Raw genomic sequence first — 23,604 nt, forward strand, 5'->3', positions numbered from 1 at the left:
CAAAAAAATGACAAAAATTCATCAAAAAAGTGACAAAAATCCAACAGAAAAGTGACAAAAATCCATAAAAAAAGTGACAAAAATCCATAAAAAAAGTGACAAAAATCCATCAAAAAAGTGACAAAAATTCATCAAAAAAGTGACAAAAATCCATCAAAAAAGTGACAAAAATCCTTCAAAAAAGTGACAAAAATCCATCAAAAAAAGACAAAAATCCAGCAAAAAAAGACAAAAATCCATAAAAAAAAGACAAAAATCCATCAAAAAAAAGACAAAAATCCATCAAAAAAAAGACAAAAATCCATCAAAAAAAGACAAAAATCCATCAAAAAAAAGACAAAAATCCAGCAAAAAAATGACAAAAATCCATCAAAAAAATGACAAAAATCCATCAAAAAAAGACAAAAATCCATCAAAAAAAGACAAAAATCCATCAAAAAAAAGACAAAAATCCATCAAAAAAGTGACAAAAATCCATCAAAAAAGTGACAAAAATCCAGCAAAAAAGTGACAAAAATCCAACAGAAATGTGACAAAATCCAACAAAAAAATGACAAAAATTCATTCAAAAAAGTGACAAAAATACATCAAAAAAGTGACAAAAATCCAGCAAAAAAGTGACAAAAATCCAACAGAAAAGTGACAAAAATCCATAAAAAAAGTGACAAAAATTCATCAAAAAAGTGACAAAAATCCAACAGAAAAGTGACAAAAATCCATCAAAAAAGTGACAAAAATCCATCAAAAAAGTGACAAAAATCCATCAAAAAAAGACAAAAATCCATCAAAAAAAAGACAAAAATCCAGCAAAAAAATGACAAAAATCCATCAAAAAAATGACAAAAATCCATCAAAAAAAAGACAAAAATCCATCAAAAAAAGACAAAAATCCATCAAAAAAAAGACAAAAATCCATCAAAAAAAAGTGACAAAAATCCATCAAAAAAAAGACAAAAATCCATCAAAAAAAAGTGACAAAAATCCATCAAAAAAAAGACAAAAATCCATCAAAAAAGTGACAAAAATCCATCAAAAAAGTGACAAAAATCCATCAAAAAAAGACAAAAATCCATCAAAAAAGTGACAAAAATCCATCAAAAAAGTGACAAAAATCCAACAAAAAAATGACAAAAATCCATCAAAAAAAGACAAAAATCCATCAAAAAAGTGACAAAAATCCATCAAAAAAAGACAAAAATCCATCAAAAAAAAGACAAAAATCCATCAAAAAAATGACAAAAATCCATCAAAAAAGTGACAAAAATCCAACAAAAAAATGACAAAAATTCATCAAAAAAAGACAAAAATCCATCAAAAAAAGACAAAAATCCATCAAAAAAAGACAAAAATCCATCAAAAAAAAGACAAAAATCCATCAAAAAAATGACAAAAATTCATCAAAAAATGACAAAAATCCAACAAAAAAGTGACAAAAATCCATCAAAAAAAGACAAAAATCCATCAAAAAAAAGACAAAAATCCATCAAAAAAAGTGACAAAAATCCATAAAAAAAAAAGTGACAAAAATCCATCAAAAAAAAGACAAAAATCCAGCAAAAAAGTGACAAAAATCCAACTAAAAAATGACAAAAATGCATCAAAAAAAGACAAAAATCCATCAAAAAAAGACAAAAATCCATCAAAAAAATGACAAAAATCCATCAAAAAAGTGACAAAAATCCAACAAAAAAATGACAAAAATTCATCAAAAAAGTGACAAAAATCCAACAGAAAAGTGACAAAAATCCATAAAAAAAGTGACAAAAATCCATCAAAAAAGTGACAAAAATCCATCAAAAAAGTGACAAAAATTCATCAAAAAAGTGACAAAAATCCATCAAAAAAGTGACAAAAATCCTTCAAAAAAGTGACAAAAATCCATCAAAAAAAGACAAAAATCCAGCAAAAAAAGACAAAAATCCATTAAAAAAAAAGACAAAAATCCATCAAAAAAAAGACAAAAATCCATCAAAAAAAAGACAAAAATCCATCAAAAAAAGACAAAAATCCATCAAAAAAAAGACAAAAATCCAGCAAAAAAATGACAAAAATCCATCAAAAAAATGACAAAAATCCATCAAAAAAAAGACAAAAATCCATCAAAAAAAGACAAAAATCCATCAAAAAAAAGACAAAAATCCATCAAAAAAAAGTGACAAAAATCCATCAAAAAAAAGACAAAAATCCATCAAAAAAGTGACAAAAATCCATCAAAAAAGTGACAAAAATCCATCAAAAAAAGACAAAAATCCATCAAAAAAGTGACAAAAATCCATCAAAAAAGTGACAAAAATCCAACAAAAAAAAGACAAAAATCCATCAAAAAAAAGACAAAAATCCATCAAAAAAGTGACAAAAATCCATCAAAAAAGTGACAAAAATCCATCAAAAAAGTGACAAAAATCCATCAAAAAAAAGACAAAAATCCATCAAAAAAAAGACAAAAATCCATCAAAAAAAGTGACAAAAATCCATAAAAAAAAAAGTGACAAAAATCCATCAAAAAAAAGACAAAAATCCAGCAAAAAAGTGACAAAAATCCAACAAAAAAATGACAAAAATCCATCAAAAAAAAGACAAAAATCCATCAAAAAAAGACAAAAATCCATCAAAAAAAAGACAAAAATCCATCAAAAAAAAGTGACAAAAATCCATCAAAAAAAAGACAAAAATCCATCAAAAAAAAGTGACAAAAATCCATCAAAAAAAAGACAAAAATCCATCAAAAAAAAGACAAAAATCCATCAAAAAAAAGTGACAAAAATCCATCAAAAAAAAGACAAAAATCCATCAAAAAAGTGACAAAAATCCATCAAAAAAGTGACAAAAATCCATCAAAAAAATGACAAAAATCCATCAAAAAAAGACAAAAATCCATCAAAAAAGTGACAAAAATCCATCAAAAAAGTGACAAAAATCCAACAAAAAAAAGACAAAAATCCATCAAAAAAAAGACAAAAATCCATCAAAAAAAAGACAAAAATCCATCAAAAAAGTGACAAAAATCCAACAAAAAAATGACAAAAATTCATCAAAAAAAGACAAAAATCCATCAAAAAAAGACAAAAATCCATCAAAAAAAGACAAAAATCCATCAAAAAAAAGACAAAAATCCAACAAAAAAGTGACAAAAATCCATCAAAAAAAGACAAAAATCCATCAAAAAAAAGACAAAAATCCATCAAAAAAAGTGACAAAAATCCATAAAAAAAAAAGTGACAAAAATCCATCAAAAAAAAGACAAAAATCCAGCAAAAAAGTGACAAAAATCCAACAAAAAAATGACAAAAATCCATCAAAAAAAAGACAAAAATCCATCAAAAAAAGACAAAAATCCATCAAAAAAAAGACAAAAATCCATCAAAAAAAAGTGACAAAAATCCATCAAAAAAAAGACAAAAATCCATCAAAAAAGTGACAAAAATCCATCAAAAAAGTGACAAAAATCCATCAAAAAAAGACAAAAATCCATCAAAAAAGTGACAAAAATCCATCAAAAAAGTGACAAAAATCCAACAAAAAAATGACAAAAATCCATCAAAAAAAGACAAAAATCCATCAAAAAAGTGACAAAAATCCATCAAAAAAAGACAAAAATCCATCAAAAAAAAGACAAAAATCCATCAAAAAAATGACAAAAATCCATCAAAAAAGTGACAAAAATCCAACAAAAAAATGACAAAAATTCATCAAAAAAAGACAAAAATCCATCAAAAAAAGACAAAAATCCATCAAAAAAAGACAAAAATCCATCAAAAAAAAGACAAAAATCCATCAAAAAAGTGACAAAAATCCATCAAAAAAAGACAAAAATCCATCAAAAAAAAGACAAAAATCCATCAAAAAAAGTGACAAAAATCCATAAAAAAAAAAGTGACAAAAATCCATCAAAAAAAAGACAAAAATCCATCAAAAAAAGACAAAAATCCATCAAAAAAAAGACAAAAATCCAGCAAAAAAGTGACAGAAATCCAACAAAAAAATGACAAAAATGCATCAAAAAAAGACAAAAATCCATCAAAAAAATGACAAAAATCCATCAAAAAAGTGACAAAAATCCAACAAAAAAATGACAAAAATTCATCAAAAAAGTGACAAAAATCCAACAGAAAAGTGACAAAAATCCATAAAAAAAGTGACAAAAATCCATCAAAAAAGTGACAAAAATCCATCAAAAAAGTGACAAAAATTCATCAAAAAAGTGACAAAAATCCATCAAAAAAGTGACAAAAATCCTTCAAAAAAGTGACAAAAATCCATCAAAAAAAGACAAAAATCCTTCAAAAAAAGACAAAAATCCATCAAAAAAGTGACAAAAATCCATCAAAAAAGTGACAAAAATCCATCAAAAAAGTGACAAAAATCCATCAAAAAAGTGACAAAAATCCAACAAAAAAATGACAAAAATCCAACAAAAAAATGACAAAAATTCATCAAAAAAAGACAAAAATTCATCAAAAAAAGACAAAAATCCAGCAAAAAAAGACAAAAATCCATAAAAAAAAAAGACAAAAATCCATCAAAAAAAAGACAAAAATCCATCAAAAAAAGACAAAAATCCATCAAAAAAAAGACAAAAATCCAACAAAAAAGTGACAAAAATCCATCAAAAAAAGACAAAAATCCATCAAAAAAAAGACAAAAATCCATCAAAAAAAGTGACAAAAATCCATAAAAAAAAAGTGACAAAAATCCATCAAAAAAAAGACAAAAATCCAGCAAAAAAGTGACAAAAATCCAACAAAAAAATGACAAAAATCCATCAAAAAAAAGACAAAAATCCATCAAAAAAAGACAAAAATCCATCAAAAAAAAGACAAAAATCCATCAAAAAAAAGTGACAAAAATCCATCAAAAAAAAGTGACAAAAATCCATCAAAAAAAAGACAAAAATCCATCAAAAAAAAGACAAAAATCCATCAAAAAAAAGTGACAAAAATCCATCAAAAAAAAGACAAAAATCCATCAAAAAAGTGACAAAAATCCATCAAAAAAGTGACAAAAATCCATCAAAAAAATGACAAAAATCCATCAAAAAAAGACAAAAATCCATCAAAAAAGTGACAAAAATCCATCAAAAAAAGACAAAAATCCATCAAAAAAAAGACAAAAATCCATCAAAAAAAGACAAAAATCCATCAAAAAAAGACAAAAATCCATCAAAAAAAAGACAAAAATCCAACAAAAAAGTGACAAAAATCCATCAAAAAAAGACAAAAATCCATCAAAAAAAAGACAAAAATCCATCAAAAAAAGTGACAAAAATCCATAAAAAAAAAGTGACAAAAATCCATCAAAAAAAAGACAAAAATCCAGCAAAAAAGTGACAAAAATCCAACAAAAAAATGACAAAAATCCATCAAAAAAAAGACAAAAATCCATCAAAAAAAGACAAAAATCCATCAAAAAAAAGACAAAAATCCATCAAAAAAAAGTGACAAAAATCCATCAAAAAAAAGACAAAAATCCATCAAAAAAAAGTGACAAAAATCCATCAAAAAAAAGACAAAAATCCATCAAAAAAGTGACAAAAATCCATCAAAAAAGTGACAAAAATCCATCAAAAAAAGACAAAAATCCATCAAAAAAGTGACAAAAATCCATCAAAAAAGTGACAAAAATCCAACAAAAAAATGACAAAAATCCATCAAAAAAAGACAAAAATCCATCAAAAAAGTGACAAAAATCCATCAAAAAAAGACAAAAATCCATCAAAAAAAAGACAAAAATCCATCAAAAAAATGACAAAAATCCATCAAAAAAGTGACAAAAATCCAACAAAAAAATGACAAAAATTCATCAAAAAAAGACAAAAATCCATCAAAAAAAGACAAAAATCCATCAAAAAAAGACAAAAATCCATCAAAAAAAAGACAAAAATCCATCAAAAAAGTGACAAAAATCCATCAAAAAAAGACAAAAATCCATCAAAAAAAAGACAAAAATCCATCAAAAAAAGTGACAAAAATCCATAAAAAAAAAAGTGACAAAAATCCATCAAAAAAAAAGACAAAAATCCATCAAAAAAAGACAAAAATCCATCAAAAAAAAGACAAAAATCCAGCAAAAAAGTGACAGAAATCCAACAAAAAAATGACAAAAATGCATCAAAAAAAGACAAAAATCCATCAAAAAAATGACAAAAATCCATCAAAAAAGTGACAAAAATCCAACAAAAAAATGACAAAAATTCATCAAAAAAGTGACAAAAATCCAACAGAAAAGTGACAAAAATCCATAAAAAAAGTGACAAAAATCCATCAAAAAAGTGACAAAAATCCATCAAAAAAGTGACAAAAATTCATCAAAAAAGTGACAAAAATCCATCAAAAAAGTGACAAAAATCCTTCAAAAAAGTGACAAAAATCCATCAAAAAAAGACAAAAATCCTTCAAAAAAAGACAAAAATCCATCAAAAAAGTGACAAAAATCCATTAAAAAACGTGACAAAAATCCATCAAAAAAGTGACAAAAATCCATCAAAAAAGTGACAAAAATCCAACAAAAAAATGACAAAAATCCAACAAAAAAATGACAAAAATTCATCAAAAAAAGACAAAAATCCAGCAAAAAAAGACAAAAATCCATAAAAAAAAAAGACAAAAATCCATCAAAAAAAAGACAAAAATCCATCAAAAAAAAGACAAAAATCCATCAAAAAAAGACAAAAATCCATCAAAAAAAAGACAAAAATCCATCAAAAAAGTGACAAAAATCCATCAAAAAAAGACAAAAATCCATCAAAAAAAAGACAAAAATCCATCAAAAAAGTGACAAAAATCCAACAAAAAAATGACAAAAATTCATCAAAAAAAGACAAAAATCCATCAAAAAAAGACAAAAATCCATCAAAAAAAAGACAAAAATCCAACAAAAAAGTGACAAAAATCCATCAAAAAAAGACAAAAATCCATCAAAAAAAAGACAAAAATCCATCAAAAAAAGACAAAAATCCATCAAAAAAAAGACAAAAATCCATCAAAAAAAGTGACAAAAATCCATCAAAAAAATGACAAAAATCCATATCAGCGGTGACAGACCTAATCATTATTTTACACCTGATTAAAGCCCAAACCTCTCTGTGCTGCTGATGTGCTCAGACCTAGAGGAGGACACTTAAGGCCTATTCATGCTCCACAAGACGTGTTGACGCCCCCTTTTTCAGTCAAAACACTCAAGGAACGACCGAAATAAAACAGGCCATTTGACTTCAAACTATTATAAAATGTATCATATGTATATTGAGTGTTTGACTGTTTCGGCGGGCCAAATTTGGCCCGCCGAAACAGTTCTGTTGGCCCGCCAAAGAGTGACCTACTTTTGCGCTGCGTGTGGTTAAAACTAACTCATTCTCAATGGTAAATATGGATGCAGTACACTTTTTGACCACCAGCGTCAAATTGGGGGCGCTGTTTCTCTCCTTTCACAAAGTTAAGGAAACACTGTGGTGTCTTGGTGTTTCTCACAGAGCTTTGTAGCATCAACTTTCACAGTTTTACAACTTTTATTGCAAAGGTTGTTACATTAACAACAGTATATGTTAAAAAGTGACTTATAAAAGAATTGATGCTGAACTGACACTTTCAAAATAATCTAATGTGGTATTTTCTTTGAGTTAACCTCTTAACTCCCGCCTGAACCGAGGGGATCTTTTCCTCACGTCATCAGATTTTTTTTCCATAATTTTTTTGTTGGGTATTTAACTCATTTTTGTAACTTTTTTGTCACATTTTTGTCCTTTTTTAGTCAATTTTTTTTCATTTTTTGTCTTTTTTTTTTTCTTCTTTTTTTCCATTTTTTTGTCACGTTTTTGTAAAAAACAATTGTTACATTTTGTCAGATTTTTGTCATTTTTTGGTCACATTTTGGTCATTTTTTTGGTCATTTTTTTGTCAAATTTTTGTAATTTTTTTCGTCACTTTTTGTCAATGTTTTCTCACTTTTTTCTCACATTTCCATCATTGTTTTCGTCTCAGAATGAGGTAAAGTTACTGTAGGCGCTGCAGATACAGGTGTTTTTTTTCGGCACTAAATGCTACAATTGGCATAGTATACCATTTGTTTTAATATAGCATGTTATTTGCAGTTAAATGTGTTTTTCGTGCTTGACATCGCTGTGTTTGGCCCGCGACTCACAGGCACTTTTTAATTTTGGCCCTCGGAGACAAAAAGTTTGGGCCCCCCTGGTCTAAGGTTTATTAGCCTGGTCTCCCTCTGTCCTCGAGCCTGAACCACTTTGCTTCATCTCTCGCTTCTGTCACGCAGGAAACACCAGGCTCTTCTGTTTCCTCTTCGTCCTCGTGTTTCTCCCCAGGACTTTTGTCCCGTTTGCGTGTCCTTTAATCCTTCGGTGAAGTATTTTACTGTCACGAGCGACGCCTCAGAACTATCCGTGTTGTCTCCCGTTTTCCACACCGGTGATACACTGCAGAAAGTGGATTCTAAGCAAGTAAAAATGTCTTACTTTAAGAAATAAGTTCTTATTTTTCCCCTAAAAAGTAATAATGTTTTGACGAGCAAAGTTTTCTTGAGAAAAAAAATCTTATTTTAGGAAATAAAATCTAGACATTTCTTGTTCAGATAAATTTGCTAAAAAACATGAGAATTTTTCTTGTAACAAGAAAGAAAAACTTTTTGAATCTTCTTCAGTTTTAGACAAAGAATATTTAAGAAAAACTAAGATCACAACAGCTCTTAATGTAAGAACTGATTCTCACAGAGATAAAACATTCCATTCTTTAAAGTGGGCGGCTCGGTGGCACAGCGGTTAGAGCCTCAGCTTCACGGCTCGAAGGTCCCGGGTTCGATTCCCACCAGGACGGGGCCTTTCTGTGTGGAGCATGTTCTCCCCGTGTCTGCCACTAAAAACATGTACAATAGGTGAATCCTCCAGCCTGGCTCCACATCATGGAGACGGGTCCCCGGGCACTATTTTCCTTAAATATTAGTATTTATTAAGAACATTTTGCTCAAAAATGTGTGTAATTTAGAACATTTTACTTAAATCAAGCAACATTTAAGTAAATTACCCACAATGTTTCACTAAATAAGAAAGTTTTCCTTAAATTATTCAATTTTCTGAGGACATTTTGCTTAATTCTAGTCATTTATTTGCTTAAATTTAGTGTTTCTTTCTTGTTTTATGATAAGAATAAGAATTCTTAGCAAGAAAAAAACACTGACCCCATTGGCAGATTTTTTTCCTTAAAACAAGACAAAATGTCTTATTTTAAGATTGTTTTCCCTTGTTTTTAGTTGGGTACTTTTTGCAGTGTAGGACGTAAACACTGGATTCTCGCTTCCGCCAAAGTAACCCCGCCCACTAAAAATCCAGCCAATCACAGCCAGAGTCCTTGCAGCCATGATGTGTTTCTTAACGTGAATATGAGTGTGATGAACCTCCTAAACCTCACCTGAGTTTACCCTGGACTTTAACCTCTTCATTTATTCTTGGTTCAGGTTGTGGCGCTGTGGTTTGTCTAAGATCAGCTGTTCCTCTCTGGCCTCAGCTCTGAAGTCCAACCCCTCACATCTCATTGAACTGAACCTGTGGGGCAACGATCTGAGCAGGTCAGATGTGAAGGAGCTCCAGGAGCTTAAACAGAGCCCTCACTGTGGACTGAGGATGCTGGAGTAAGTACTGACTTTATGAGACTGTTTGACCTGGAGCTAGGACTGCTCGATTATTGAAAAAATAATAATCACGATTATTTTTGTCATAATTGAAATCACGATTATTCAAACGATTATTTGTTGCCTTTAAAAAAATCCATCAAAAAAGTGACAAAAATCCAGCAAAAAAGTGACAAAAATCCATCAAAAAAGTGACAAAAATCCAGCAAAAAAAGACAAAAATCCATCAAAAAAAAGACAAAAATCCATCAAAAAAGTGACAAAAATCCATCAAAAAAATTGCAAAAATCCATCAAAAAAATGACAAACATCCAGCAAAAAAGTGACAAAAATCCAGCAAAAAAAGACAAAAATCCATCAAAAAAAAGACAAAAATCCATCAAAAAAGTGACAAAAAAACATCGAAAAAATGACAAAAATCCAGCAAAAAAGTGACAAAAATCCATCAAAAAAAAGACAAAAATCCATCGAAAAAGTGACAAAAAAACATCGAAAAAATGACAAAAATCCAACAAAAAAAGACAAAAATCCAGCAAAAAAGTGACAAAAATCCATCAAAAAAAAGACAAAAATGCATCAAAAAAATGACAAAAATCCATCAAAAAAGTGACAAAAATCCAACAAAAAAAGATAAAAATCCATCAAAAAAGTGACAAAAATCCTTCAAAAAAATGACAAAAATCCTTCAAAAAAATGACAAAAATCCTTCAAAAAAGTGACAAAAATCCAACAAAAAAAGACAAAAATCCATCAAAAAAAAGACAAAAATCCATCAAAAAAGTGACAAAAAAACATCAAAAAAATGACAAACATCCAGCAAAAAAGTGACAAAAATCCAGCAAAAAAAGACAAAAATCCATCAAAAAAAAGACAAAAATCCATCAAAAAAGTGACAAAAAAACATCGAAAAAATGACAAAAATCCAACAAAAAAAGACAAAAATCCAGCAAAAAAGTGACAAAAATCCATCAAAAAAATGACAAAAATCCATCGAAAAAGTGACAAAAAAACATCGAAAAAATGACAAAAATCCAACAAAAAAAGACAAAAATCCAGCAAAAAAGTGACAAAAATCCATCAAAAAAAAGACAAAAATGCATCAAAAAAATGACAAAAATCCATCAAAAAAGTGACAAAAATCCAACAAAAAAAGATAAAAATCCATCAAAAAAGTGACAAAAATCCTTCAAAAAAATGACAAAAATCCTTCAAAAAAATGACAAAAATCCTTCAAAAAAGTGACAAAAATCCAGCAGAAAAGTGACAAAAATCCATCAAAAAAAATGACAAAAATCCATCGAAAAAGTGACAAAAAAACATCAAAAAAATGACAAAAATCCAACAAAAAAAGATAAAAATCCATCAAAAAAGTGACAAAAATCCATCAAAAAAAAGACAAAAATCCTTCAAAAAAATGACAAAAATCCAACAAAAAAAGACAAAAATCCAGCAAAAAAGTGACAAAAATCCATCAAAAAAAAGACAAAAATGCATCAAAAAAATGACAAAAATCCATCAAAAAAGTGACAAAAATCCAACAAAAAAAGATAAAAATCCATCAAAAAAGTGACAAAAATCCTTCAAAAAAAGACAAAAATCCAACAAAAAAATGACAAAAATCCATCAAAAAAGTGACAAAAATCCATCAAAAAAAGACAAAAATCCTTCAAAAAAAAGACAAAAATCCTTCAAAAAAAGACAAAAATCCATCAAAAAAGTGACAAAAATCCTTCAAAAAATGACAAAAATCCATCAAAAAAAGACAAAAATCCAACAAAAAAATGACAAAAATCCATCAAAAAAGTGACAAAAATCCATCAAAAAAATGACAAAAATCCTTCAAAAAAAAGACAAAAATCCTTCAAAAAAAGACAAAAATCCATCAAAAAAGTGACAAAAATTCATCAAAAAAGTGACAAAAATCCATCAAAAAAGTGACAAAAATCCATCAAAAAAGTGACAAAAATCCATCAAAAAAGTGACAAAAATCCATCAAAAAAGTGACAAAAATCCATCAAAAAAGTGACAAAAATCCATCAAAAAAGTTACAAAAATCCATCAAAAAAGTTACAAAAATCCATCAAAAAAATGACAAAAATCCAACAAAAAAAGACAAAAAAACATCAAAAAAGTGACAAAAATCCATCAAAAAAGTGACAAAAATCCATCAAAAAAGTTACAAAAAAACATCAAAAAAGTGACAAAAATCCATCAAAAAAGTGACAAAAATCCATCAAAAAAGTGACAAAAATCCATCAAAAAAAATTGCAAAAATCCAACAAAAAAAGACAAAAATCCATCAAAAAAGTGACAAAAATCCATCAAAAAAGTTACAAAAAAACATCAAAAAGTGACAAAAATCCATCAAAAAAGTGACAAAAATCCATCAAAAAAGTGACAAAAATCCATCAAAAAAATTGCAAAAATCCAACAAAAAAAGACAAAAATCCATCAAAAAATTGCAAAAATCCATCAAAAAAGTGACAAAAATCCATCAAAAAAGTGACAAAAATCCATCAAAAAAGTGACAAAAATCCATCAAAAAAATTGCAAAAATCCATCAAAAAAATGACAAAAATCCATCAAAAAAGTGACAAAAATCCATCAAAAAAGTGACAAAAATTCATCAAAAAAGTGACAAAAATCCAGCAAAAAAATGACAAAAATCCAAAAATTAAAAATTAGAAAAAAAAATTGAAAAAAAATAATAATAAAAAAAAAAATTGAAAAAAAAATTTATAATCGATTTTTTGCGATTATGCTAATGTTGTAGTCGTTTTACTGTTGTAATCGAAATCGTAATCGAATTTCGATTAATTGCACAGCCCTACCTGGAGCCGTTCACACAGAAGGAGCTCATTCACTGTTTCCTTTATATCCACTGATCTTTGTAGAGCGTTGAGTCTTTGCTTTAAAGATCCAGGTCTGATATTTTACTTTATTCAGGCCTTTGAGGCTTGTGCTGTAGATTAACTGACATAAAGATGAGGGAAAAGGCTTCACTCAGTTCATTAGAGACACATTTGGCTGAAGAATAAAAACACCTGCAGTGTCTCTGTTTAAATCCAACCGTTCTCAGTGTAAATGGACTTTAATCCTTGTGGATGTAATAATAAAATATTTCTGTTTTCTGATTCTCAACAGTCATTTGTGATCTCTGTCCTGAAGACGAGCAGCGGCGCCGCCTCAGCCTGAGCCCTGCCTGCAGTTTTATGTTTCAGCTCAAAGGGAAGCTCTTTCTAAAACTTTATTCAGTCCTATTCGCTCCCACATACTATAGTAACTGCTGTGTATTCTGTGTTTGGTCTGAGTCTGTCGTCGTTCAGGAAAAGAACCCCTGGAGCTCATGCCTTTAATCTGCACATGTGGATTCAGTGTCATTGCCTGTAAGGTCTTGTATTTCGAAGCCTTTATGGACTCTCCCCTGAGTGTGTCTCTGAGCTCTGGTCAGATCAGGGAGGTCTGTGAATCAGCTGCTCTTAAATGTGCCCAGATCCCGTTTAAAGACGTGAGGAGATCGGGCTTTTAGTGCAGGAACAGTCTCCCCTTAAACCTTAGAGCTGCTCCCACTTTAGAAACTCTTAAAACCGCCCGGAAACACATCGGTTTGTGTTGGCGTTTGATTCAAGTTGAGCTGCATTTTGACTTTACTCTATGTTTCTATTGTTTCTATTGTTTCTATTGTGCTGCACAAATAAAGGTTTTCCCTCTGACTTTGTCCTGATGGTTTAGATGGTGGTCGTATCGTTGCATCTCCATCGCTGTGACTGGTTCTTTACTGTAAAGCGCTTTGGGCCTGATGACGGTAGAAAAACACGAGTGGAGAAATTCACTTTTACATCAGCTCTCAGGAAACTCTGGAGTTTTACAAACAGTCAAGAAAATGTGCAAAGAACAGGATAATGTGCAAACAAGTGACAGTAAATGAGGCGTCTTATGTAGAGTGAATAAAATCATGTCAAACCTGCTTCATTTTCTAATGTGACAAACAGACATTCAGTTCGACAGAAAAAATTCTAAAAAGATGGAAAAAAGAATGATTTCCGAACCACACGTCCAGTTACTGTTACTGACCAAGAAAAGCTTAGAGCACATGAGACTAAACTGTGTTGGAGAAAGTAGATCTGACAATAGCAGATGATCAGAATTCATATATTTAGGCTGATTTTCTTTTCCTCAGTGAGTCCAAGTCCATAAGTCCGAGTGGAGTCACAGTATAGTCAGGGAGGTTTCACACCTGTTAGTCCGGCAGAGCTTTCTCCAAAGTTGTTGTGATTCTCAACTCGTTGGAATCACATTCATACCAGTGTTTCTGCAAATTGTTTCTTTTTGACCATTTGTAAACATTCAAGAATACGAAGGTTCTGTATTTTATACATTGAAAAACTAAATATAGAATATAAAAACATCTGTTAATACTGTAAATATACATATGTATAAACATAAGACTGTAAATATATGTATGTAGACATACCATTTTCCAAAGGACAACAGTGTGAAGTGTAAAGTGTGAAGTAACAAAAGGGGCAGATATTATAAGACTTGTTCTTCTCCTTTGCTCCGTTTCATTCATACTGTGTTGGCGGTTTTATTGTGATTGCATAACATCACTTTTGAATGAAATAAATAAATAAAATGAAAAAAAAAATCAAATGAACCAACCCCTGTGGATGTTATGTATCCTCCCACTCATGAGGGGGCGCTGTTCACAGAAGTAGTAAATGTTCAAAGTGTGACGGTTTCAGTAAGTGTCCATAGTGTCAGTGACCTTGATACTCTGACCTTGGAACTCTGACCATGAGACTCCGACACCGAAATCAGCACATTTTCTAAGTGTGACAGTGTCAGTGACCCTGAATCTGATACTCTGACCATGGGACTCTTGAAACCTGTCTGTTTCTTTGACAGCTTAATCTTTGTACATGTTCAAAGTGTGTCAGTAAGTGTCCTTAATGCAAGTGACCCTGATACTCTGCCAGTGGGGCTTCGAACATGAGACTCCGACACCAGGGTATGTTTTTGACAACTGAAATCAGTACATTTTCTAAGTGTGACAGTGTCAGTAATTGGCTATAATGTCAGTGACAAGGAAACTCTGATCATGGTACTCTTAAGATCTGTTTTTTTTTTTTTTACTCTGGGAACCACCAGGAGACCCCCTCCCTGAAGTTCTCAGGGCCACAGATGGTTCATACCATCGTAGCATGTCAGAGATGTACTTTGGTGCTGGTGCAGTAAGTGTCCTTAGTGTCAGTGGCCCTGGTACTCTGACCTTGGGGCTCCGACCATGAGACTCAAACACCCGGGTATATTTTTGACAGCTGAGATAATTGTAATCTTTCAAAGTGTTACAGTGTCCATAGAATCAGTGACCCTGGTACTCTGACCATGGGACTCTGACACCAGGGTATATTTTTGTAAGCAGAAAACTTAGTAAATTTTGTAAGTGTGACAGTGTCAGTAAATGTCCATATTGTCAGTGGCCCTGGTACTCTGACCATGGTACTCTGAACGTAGCAATCAGACACTTGGTTATATTTTTGGCAACTGAAATCAGTAAATTTTCTAAGTGTGACAGTGTCAGTAATTGGCTATAATATCAGTGACAAGGAAACTCATTTTTTGACCGTTTAAATCTTTGAAAAAAGTGTGACAGTTTCACTCAGTGTCCTTAGTGTCCTGATACTGTGAGCATGGGTTTCCAACACCAGGGTATATGTTTGACAGGTGAAATCTTCATGATTTTTTTTGTTTGACAGTGTCAGTCGGCAAGGCATGTTTATTTTTTAAGAGCACAATTAATACACAAGGCAATTCAAAGTGCTTCACAGTTGCATAAAATACAAGAAGACAAATAAAATCAATAAAAACATCAACATAAATGAATCAATTACAGTAAAAGGCAAGATAAAAGTGCAGATGCATGGGCAAAAGAACTGTTTTCATTCTGGATTTGAACATTGTCTCACATCCTCATGAAGACTGTTCCAGATTTTAGCTGCATGAAACTGAAACACAGCCTCACCGTGATTATTATTGACTCTGGGAACCATCAGGAGACCCCTCCCTGAAGTTCTCAGGGCCCCAGATGATTCATCCTATTGTAACATGTCAGAGATGTACTTTGGTGCTGGTACAGTAAGTGTCCATGGAGTCAGTGACCTTGATACTCTGACAGTGGGACTCTTGACACCTGACTGTTGTTTTGACAGCTTAAATCTTAGTAAATGTTCAAAGTGTGACAGTGTCAGTAAGTGTCATTAGTGTTAGTGACCCAGATACTCTGACCTTGGTACTCCAACCATAGAAATCAGAAACCTGGGTATTTTTTGACAGCTGAAATCAGCAAATTTTCTAAGTGTGACAGTGTCAGTAAATGGTCATAGTGTCCGTGACAATGAAACTGTTACCCTGGTACTTTTACCCTGGTACTCTGACCATGGGACTCTGATATCTGGGTATATTTTTGTAAGCAGAAATCTTGAGTCAGTAAATGTTGTACGTGTGACAGTGACAGAAAGTGTCCAAAGTGCCTTGATACTCTAACCTTGGAACTCTGACCATGATACTCCGACACCCGGGTATATTTTTGACAGCTGAGATAATAGTAATCTTTCAAAGTGTAACAGTGTCCATAGAATCAGTGACCCTGGTACTCTGACCATGGGACTATTTAGATCTGTTTTTTTTTTGACAGCTTAAATCTTTGAAAAAAGTGTGACGGTTTCAATAAGTGTCCGTAGAGTCTAGTGACCCTGGTACTCCGACCATGGGACTCTGACACCAGGGTATATTTTTGACAGCTGAGATAATAGTAATGTTTCAAAGTGTTGCAGTGTCAGTAAGTGTCCTTAGTGTCAGTGGCCCTGGTACTCTGACCCTGGTACTCTGACCCTGGTACTCTGACCATGGGACTCTGACACCAAGGTATATTTTTGTAAGCAGAAATTTAGTAAGTGTTCAAAGTGTGACAGTGTCAGTAAGTGTCCGTTGTGTCTAGTGACTGTTACTCTGACCTTGGTACTCCAACCATAGAAATCAGAAACCTGGGTATATTTTTGACAGCTGAAATCAGTACATTTTCTAAGTGTGACAGTGTCAGTAAGTGTCCTTATTATCAGTGGCCCAGGTACTCTGACCATGGGACTCTGACCAAGGCACCGATATCGGTAAATTTTTGAGAGCTGAAATCAGTAATTTTTCTAAGTGGGACGGTTTCAGTAAGTGTCCTTAGTGTCAGTGACCCTGATACTCTGACCCTGGAACTCCGACCCTGGAACTCCGACACCAAGGTATATTTTTGACAACTGAGACAATAGTAATTTTTCAAAGTGTGACAGCATCAGTAAGTGTACATAGTGTCAGTGACCCTGATACTCGGACCTTGGTACTCCGACCATGGGCTTCCAACACCAGGGTATATTTTTGACAGCTGAGATAAAAGTAATTTTTCAAAGTGTGTCAGTAAGTGTCCTTTGTGTCAGTGACCCTGAATACTCTCACCATGGTACTCTGACTGTAGCAATAAGACACTTTTTGAGAACTAAAATCAGTAAATTTTCTAAGTGTGACAGTGTCAGTAAATGGTCATAGTGTCCGTGACAATGAAACTCTTACCCTGGTACTCCGACCCTGGGACTCCGACAATGGGCCTCTGACACCAGGGCATATTTTTGTAAGCAGAAATCTTAGTAAATGTTGTAAGTGTGACAGTGACAGAAAGTGTCCTTTGTGTCAGTGACCCTGGTACTCTGACAGTGTGAGTCTTGAAATCTGAGTGTTTTTTTGACAGCTTAAATTTTAGTAAGTGTTCAAAGTGTGACAGTGCCAGTAAGTGTCCTTAGAGTCTAATGACCCTGATACTCTGAACTTGGTACTCCGACCATAGAAATCAGAAACCTGGGTATATTTTTTACAGCTGAAATCAGTACATTTTCTACGTGTGACAGTGTCAGTAAGTGTCCTTATTATCAGTGGCCCTGGTACTCTGACATTATGACTCTTGAAATCTGAGTGTTTTTTTGACAGCTTAAATAGAAATAGTGTGACGGTTTCAGTCAGTGTCCTTAGTGTCTACTGACCATGAGTTTCCGACACCGGGGTATATTTTTGACATTTGAAATCTTAATGAATTTTTTAGTTTGACAGTGTCAGTAAGTGTCCATAGTGTCAGTGACCCTGATCCTCTGACCTTGGTACTCCAACCATAGAAATCAGAAACCTGGGTATTTTTTGACAGCTGAAATCAGTAAATTTTCTAAGTGTGACAGTGTCAGTAAATGGTCATAGTGTCCCTGACAATGAAACTGGTACTTTTACCCTGGTACTCTGACCATTGGACTCTGACACCAGGGTATATTTTTGTAAGCAGAAATCTTAAGTCAGTAAATGTTGTAAGTGTGACAGTGTCAGAAAGTGTCCAAAGTGCCTTGATACTCTGACCTTGGAACTCTGACCATGAGACTCCGACACCCGGGTATATTTTTGACAGCTGAGATAATAGTAATCTTTCAAAGTGTAACAGTGTCCATAGAATCAGTGACCCTGGTACTCTGACCATGGGACTATTTAGATCTGTTTTTTTTTTGACAGCTTAAATCTTTGAAAAAAGTGTGACGGTTTCTATAAGTGTCCGTAGAGTCTAGTGACCCTGATACTCTGACCTTGGTACTCTGACCATGGGACTCTGACACCAGGGTTTATTTTTGCAAGCAGAAATCTGAGTAAATGTTGTAAGTGTGACAGTGTCAGTGACCCTGGTACTCTGACAGTGTGACTCTTGAAATCAGAGTGTTTTTTGACAGCTTAAATCTTACTAAATGTTGTTAGTGTGACAGTGTCAGTAAGTGTCCTTAGAGTCTAATGACCCTGATACTCTGAACTTGGTACTCTGACCATAGAAATCAGAAACCTGGGTATTTTTTGACAGCTGAAATCAGTAAATTTTCTAGGGTATATCTTTGTATGAAGAAATCTTACTAAATGTTGTTAGTGTGACAGTGTCAGTAAGTGTCCTTAGAGTCTAATGACCCTGATACTTTGACCTTGGTAGTCAGACCATGGGCCTCTGACACCAGGGTATATTTTTGACAGCTGAGATAAGAGTAATTTTTCAAAGTGTGTCAGTAAGTGTCTTTAGTGTCAGTGACCGTGATTCTCTGACCCTGGTACTCTGACCATGGGAGTTTGACACCTGGGTATATTTTGGACAGCTAAAATCTTAGTACATGTTCAAAGTGTGACAGTGTCAGTAACTATACTTAGTGTCAGTGACCCTGATACTCAGACCATGGGACTCTTGACATCTGTTTTTTTTTTTTGACAGCTGAAATCATAGTAATTTTTCAAAGTGTAACAGTGTCAGTAAGTGTCCTTTTTGTCAGACTCCGATTCTCTGACCCCGGTTAGTAAATGTTGTAAGTGTGACAGTGTCAGTAATTGTTCTTTGTGTCAGTGACCCTGAATACTCTCACCATGGTACTCTGACTGTAGCAATAAGACACTTTTTGAGAACTAAAATCAGTAAATTTTCTAAGTGTGACAGTGTCCGTCAATGGTCATAGTGTCCCTGACAATGAAACTCTTACCCTGGTACTCTGATCCTGGGACTCCGACCATGGGCCTCTAACACCAGGGCATATTTTTGTAAGCAGAAATCCTAAGTCAGTAAATGTTGTAAGTGTGACAGTGACAGAAAGTGTCCTTTGTGTCAGTGACCCTGGTACTCTGACAGTGTGAGTCTTGAAATCTGAGTGTTTTTTTGACAGCTTAAATTTTAGTAAGTGTTCAGAGTGTGACAGTGTCAGTAAGTGTCCTTTGTGTCTAGTGACCCTGTTACTCTGACCTTGGTACTCCGACCATAGAAATCAGAAACCTGGGTATATTTTTTACAGCTGAAATCAGTACATTTTCTACGTGTGACAGTGTCAGTAAGTGTCCTTATTATCAGTGGCCCTGGTACTCTGACATTATGACTCTTGAAATCTGAGTGTTTTTTTGACAGCTTAAATAGAAATAGTGTGACGGTTTCAGTCAGTGTCCTTAGTGTCTACTGACCATGAGTTTCCGACACCGGGGTATATTTTTGACATTTGAAATCTTAATGAATTTTTTAGTTTGACAGTGTCAGTAAGTGTCCATAGTGTCAGTGACCCTGATCGTCTGACCCTGGTACTCTGACCATGGGACTCTGACGCCAGGGTATATTTTTGTCAGCAGAAATCTTAGTAAATGTTGTATGTTTGATCGTGTCAGTAAGTGTCCTTAGTGTCAGTGGACCTAGTACTCTAACCATGGGATTCCAAGATTTAAGCTGTCAAAAAAACACTCATTCTTTTCATTTCAGTGAAGAAAGTTTCCATTTGAATGTTAACAGTTACATGTTAGAGTCAGTAAGCTTTTATTTTGTTGTTTTTTGTTTTTTGTTTTTTTACGGAGCCCTGGAAGTGAGATTAGACCAAAAAAACTTGAGGGGTGAAATTATTTTTTCTTTTTTAAAGAAATACAAAAACAAAAATAATGAAAAAATTACACCACAAATAATCTCGGGGGAACGAGATATTTTTTTAGAATATTATAATAAATGTATAATTATATTATAATATAATTAAATAACTTTTTTTTAAAGAAATATAAAAATTATAATCCCCTCCTGGAGCCGCCACCTTAACGTGGTGGAAGGTTTGAGCCTGGGTGATCCTGGAGCTTCGTGCCCCTGTAGGGTCTCAGGGCAAACAGGTCCTATAGGTGACGGGTCAGACAAAGAGCGGGTCAGAAGCTCCTTATGAGAGACCAACAGGCCTGTGAACCATGAGGCCGTCCTTCTGTGGACCCACCACCTGCAGGGGGCGCCATAGGGGCTGGTGCTGTGTGATTTGGGAAACTCCAACAGCCCCCACGACCCGGAAACGGACAAGTTATGTATTTTTTTCCCCAAAAAAATGGACCGTCTCATGGACCGACCTCATGGCGCCCTCTGCTGGTCGGTGATCCATGAGGTGGTCCATGAGGTGGTCCATGAGGTGATCCATGAGGTGGTCCATGAGGTGGTCCATGAGGTGATCCATGAGGTGATCCATGAGGTGGTCCATGAGGTGGTCCATGAGGTGATCCATGAGGTGGTCCATGAGACGGTCCAGACGCTCTGGATTCATCTGTCAGAAAACCATCCACACTGAAGCCTCTCCCTGTGGATCTGAGCTCCGACCAGCAGAGGGCGCTAAACTCAAACAAACTCCTGAAGAAAAACACGTTCAGGGTGAACTTTATTACCTTTTTAATGTTTAATTTTCACCAAAAACTTTCTTTGACAAAAAGTGAAAAGTTACAGAAATAAAAACATAAAACGGTGAAAACGTTTGGCAAAAAAAAAAACAAATATTTAAATTATGTGCTTCATTCAGTTTTACAGCAATAAGTTACGGTTCAGTGTTATTTAAAGGCAACAGAAGAAACGCCGGCCTCCGACCCGGACGCCGCGGCAACCGGCACAAAATGGCCGCCGTCGGAGGGAAACAAACCGGGCGTCCATTTTGTGTGAAACGTCCCGACTCTGGCTTCGGCGGCGTCCGGGTCGGAGCCCGAGGCGAACGCAGAAACACCGTCACCGCGGCGACCGTCTTGGTGAAGGAGGGGGGGGGGGCGGGGCCATGCACGAGAGGGGCGGAGCTCTAAGCGCTAGTTACTCCACACGCGGTCTGGAGTTTTTAGTGGTATAAAAACAGAGAAAGTCTCTAACGAGCGACGAAGACGAGAGCCAATGGGGACGGAGGAGGGGGGCGGGGCTTCACATTCCTTTGTTATGTACACGCTGCGTTCGTGGGGGGCGGGGCTTCGGGGGGCGCCGTCCTTTAAACAGTCTTTGTGTCCGGCGCCAGTGGGAATACTTTTATTCTGAAGGAAATACTTTTATTCTGAAGTTCAGCAGCAGCTTTCGACGCTCGGGGCCTCGTCGTCGCGTCGTCGTTCGGAAAAAGTGGAGCCGCCATTTTGTGGCTCGGGGTCAAAGGCAAAACATGATGGAAGATTTCTCTCTCGCGCGTCGTCACTTTGTAAAAGTCAAACGTTTTGGAAAAGAAACATTTACAGTTTGTGTTTGTCCCTGATTTCAGTCACATTTTTCACTTTCGAACGTTCAAATCCGACTTTAACGAAGTCTGTGAGCCGCTAACGAGATGCTAACGAGATGCTAACGAGATGCTAACGAGATGCTAACGAGATGCTAACACTACAAATATGAAACACACGGCGACATTTTTCCTTTTTTAAACACGGGGAAAATATGAAATGATTTTTTTAAAGCACTTCTCCACTGGGGGGCGCCACTGTCTGAACTTTTACACATTTAGGATAATATTAATCTTTTCAAAATGTAATGGATTTGGATTTAAAGTAAACTAAATGACCGGGATGGCATTTTAAAGAGACTGCACACTCACTACTGCCACCTCAGGTCGAACGCGTAACTGCAGCTTCTATATTAACATCTTTTAACTCCCTCCAGTCGGGGGGGGGGGGGGGGGTTGTTATTCGGTGGTGCCCCTGTAATGCCCCACCCCCCCTGTATCCTCGGACCCGGCCCTGCTCAGTGACTCCGCCCTCACCGCGTGGAAACATTTACGACTTTAATCCAAACCTTTGAAAAATGTGCAAGAAATTCAGGGACAAAACATAATAATTTAAAATTCACAATCTGACAGACAAATCTCCCAGGATTACTGCAGTACTGCAGTACTCCAAATACTGCGGTACTTCCACTTACTGCATACGACAGTCCCACGTTATACTCTCATATTTACATGGATACAGAGCCCCCTAGTGTCCGTGACGGGTCAGTACTCCGAGAACATTACAGTCTTTGCCAACGCGGCGGCCATCTTGGAATCGTGCGTGAGTGATTTGGATTTAAAGGGGAGGGGCTTAAGGCGAGACGCTGCAGGAAAACGCTTCCATTTAGTGTTTTAGACGTTTTAGTGAAACTGGGCGTGAGGATTATGTCTCTGGGGTTTTTCTGAGCGGCCATTTTGGATTTGTTTCAAAGCTCAGGGACCGGGGAGGGGGGAGTCGAGCTGCACAAACGAGGGAGGACGTTAGCACGAACCAAGCTAGCACGAACCAAGCTAGCACGAACCAAGCTAGCACTAGCCGCTAACTTAGCACTTACCAAGCTAGCACTAGTCAATATAGCACTGTCCGCTAACTTCGCACCTACCACGTTAGCACTAGCCAAGTTAGCACTAGTCAAGCTAGCACTAGTCATGCTAGCACTACTCAAGTTAGCACTAGCCACAAACTTAGCACTTACCAAGCTAGCACTAGTCAAGTTAGCACTAGCCAAGCTAGCACTAGTCAAGTTAGCACTAGCCACTAACTTAGCACTTACCAAGTTAGCACTAGTCAAGTTAGCACTAGTCAAGCTAGCACTAGTCAAGTTAGCACTAGCCACTAACTTAGCACTTACCAAGTTAGCACTAGTCAAGTTAGCACTAGTCAAGCTAGCACTAGTCAAGTTAGCACTAGCCACTAACTTAGCACTTACCAAGCTAGCACTAGTCAAGTTAGCACTGGCTGCTAACTTCGAACCTACCACGTTAGCACTAGTCAAGCTAGCACTGGCCGAATTAGCACTAATCACATTAGCATTACCCAAGTTAGCATTAGCACAAATCCCGTTAGCATTAGCCGCGGTTAGCACTCGATGTGCTAGCATTAGCCACGCTAGCACTAATCGCGGTAGAATTAGGCAAGTTAGAACTAGCCGCATTAGCACTAGCCGCGTTAGCATTAGCCGCGTTAGCACTAGCCGTGTTAGCATTATCCGTGTTAGCACAAATCGCAGTAGAATTAGGCAAGTTAGAACTAGCCGCATTAGCACTAGTCGCATTAGCATTAGCTGCGTTAGCACTAGCCGTGTTAGCATTAGCGAGTACAGTGTGACCCGATGTGAAGAGCCTCATGTTTCTACAGTTCTGG

At 34.7% G+C, this 23,604-nt stretch overlaps 1 protein-coding gene and 1 long non-coding RNA gene across 3 annotated transcripts in view; one reads left to right on the plus strand and one right to left on the minus strand.

Moving 5' to 3' along the window:
• Positions 1-9,642, plus strand: part of LOC306981581 (NACHT, LRR and PYD domains-containing protein 14-like) — a gene marked incomplete at its 5' end in the record, with an annotated part of 29,969 nt that extends 20,327 nt beyond the window's left edge. Inside the window, one exon of the mRNA XM_079581189.1 lies at positions 9,460-9,642. Coding sequence (XP_079437315.1) covers positions 9,460-9,637 — 178 coding nt within the window. The 3' untranslated portion in view covers positions 9,638-9,642. The remainder of the gene's footprint in view (positions 1-9,459) is intronic.
• Positions 9,643-22,262: 12,620 nt separating this feature from the next.
• Positions 22,263-23,604, minus strand: part of LOC306981277 — a 90,082-nt gene continuing 88,740 nt past the window's right edge. The window contains exons 2-3 of one of the 2 annotated variants that reach the window (XR_013794092.1): positions 23,041-23,206; positions 22,263-22,839 (exon numbers count right to left, since the gene is read on the minus strand). This is a non-coding gene — a long non-coding RNA (uncharacterized lncRNA). The remainder of the gene's footprint in view (positions 22,840-23,040; positions 23,207-23,604) is intronic. The other variant, XR_013794093.1, reaches the window with a different exon arrangement.

The sequence above is a fragment of the Gobius niger genome, assembly GCF_951799975.1.
Source record: "Gobius niger genome assembly, chromosome: 22".
Lineage (NCBI taxonomy): Eukaryota > Metazoa > Chordata > Actinopteri > Gobiiformes > Gobiidae > Gobius > Gobius niger.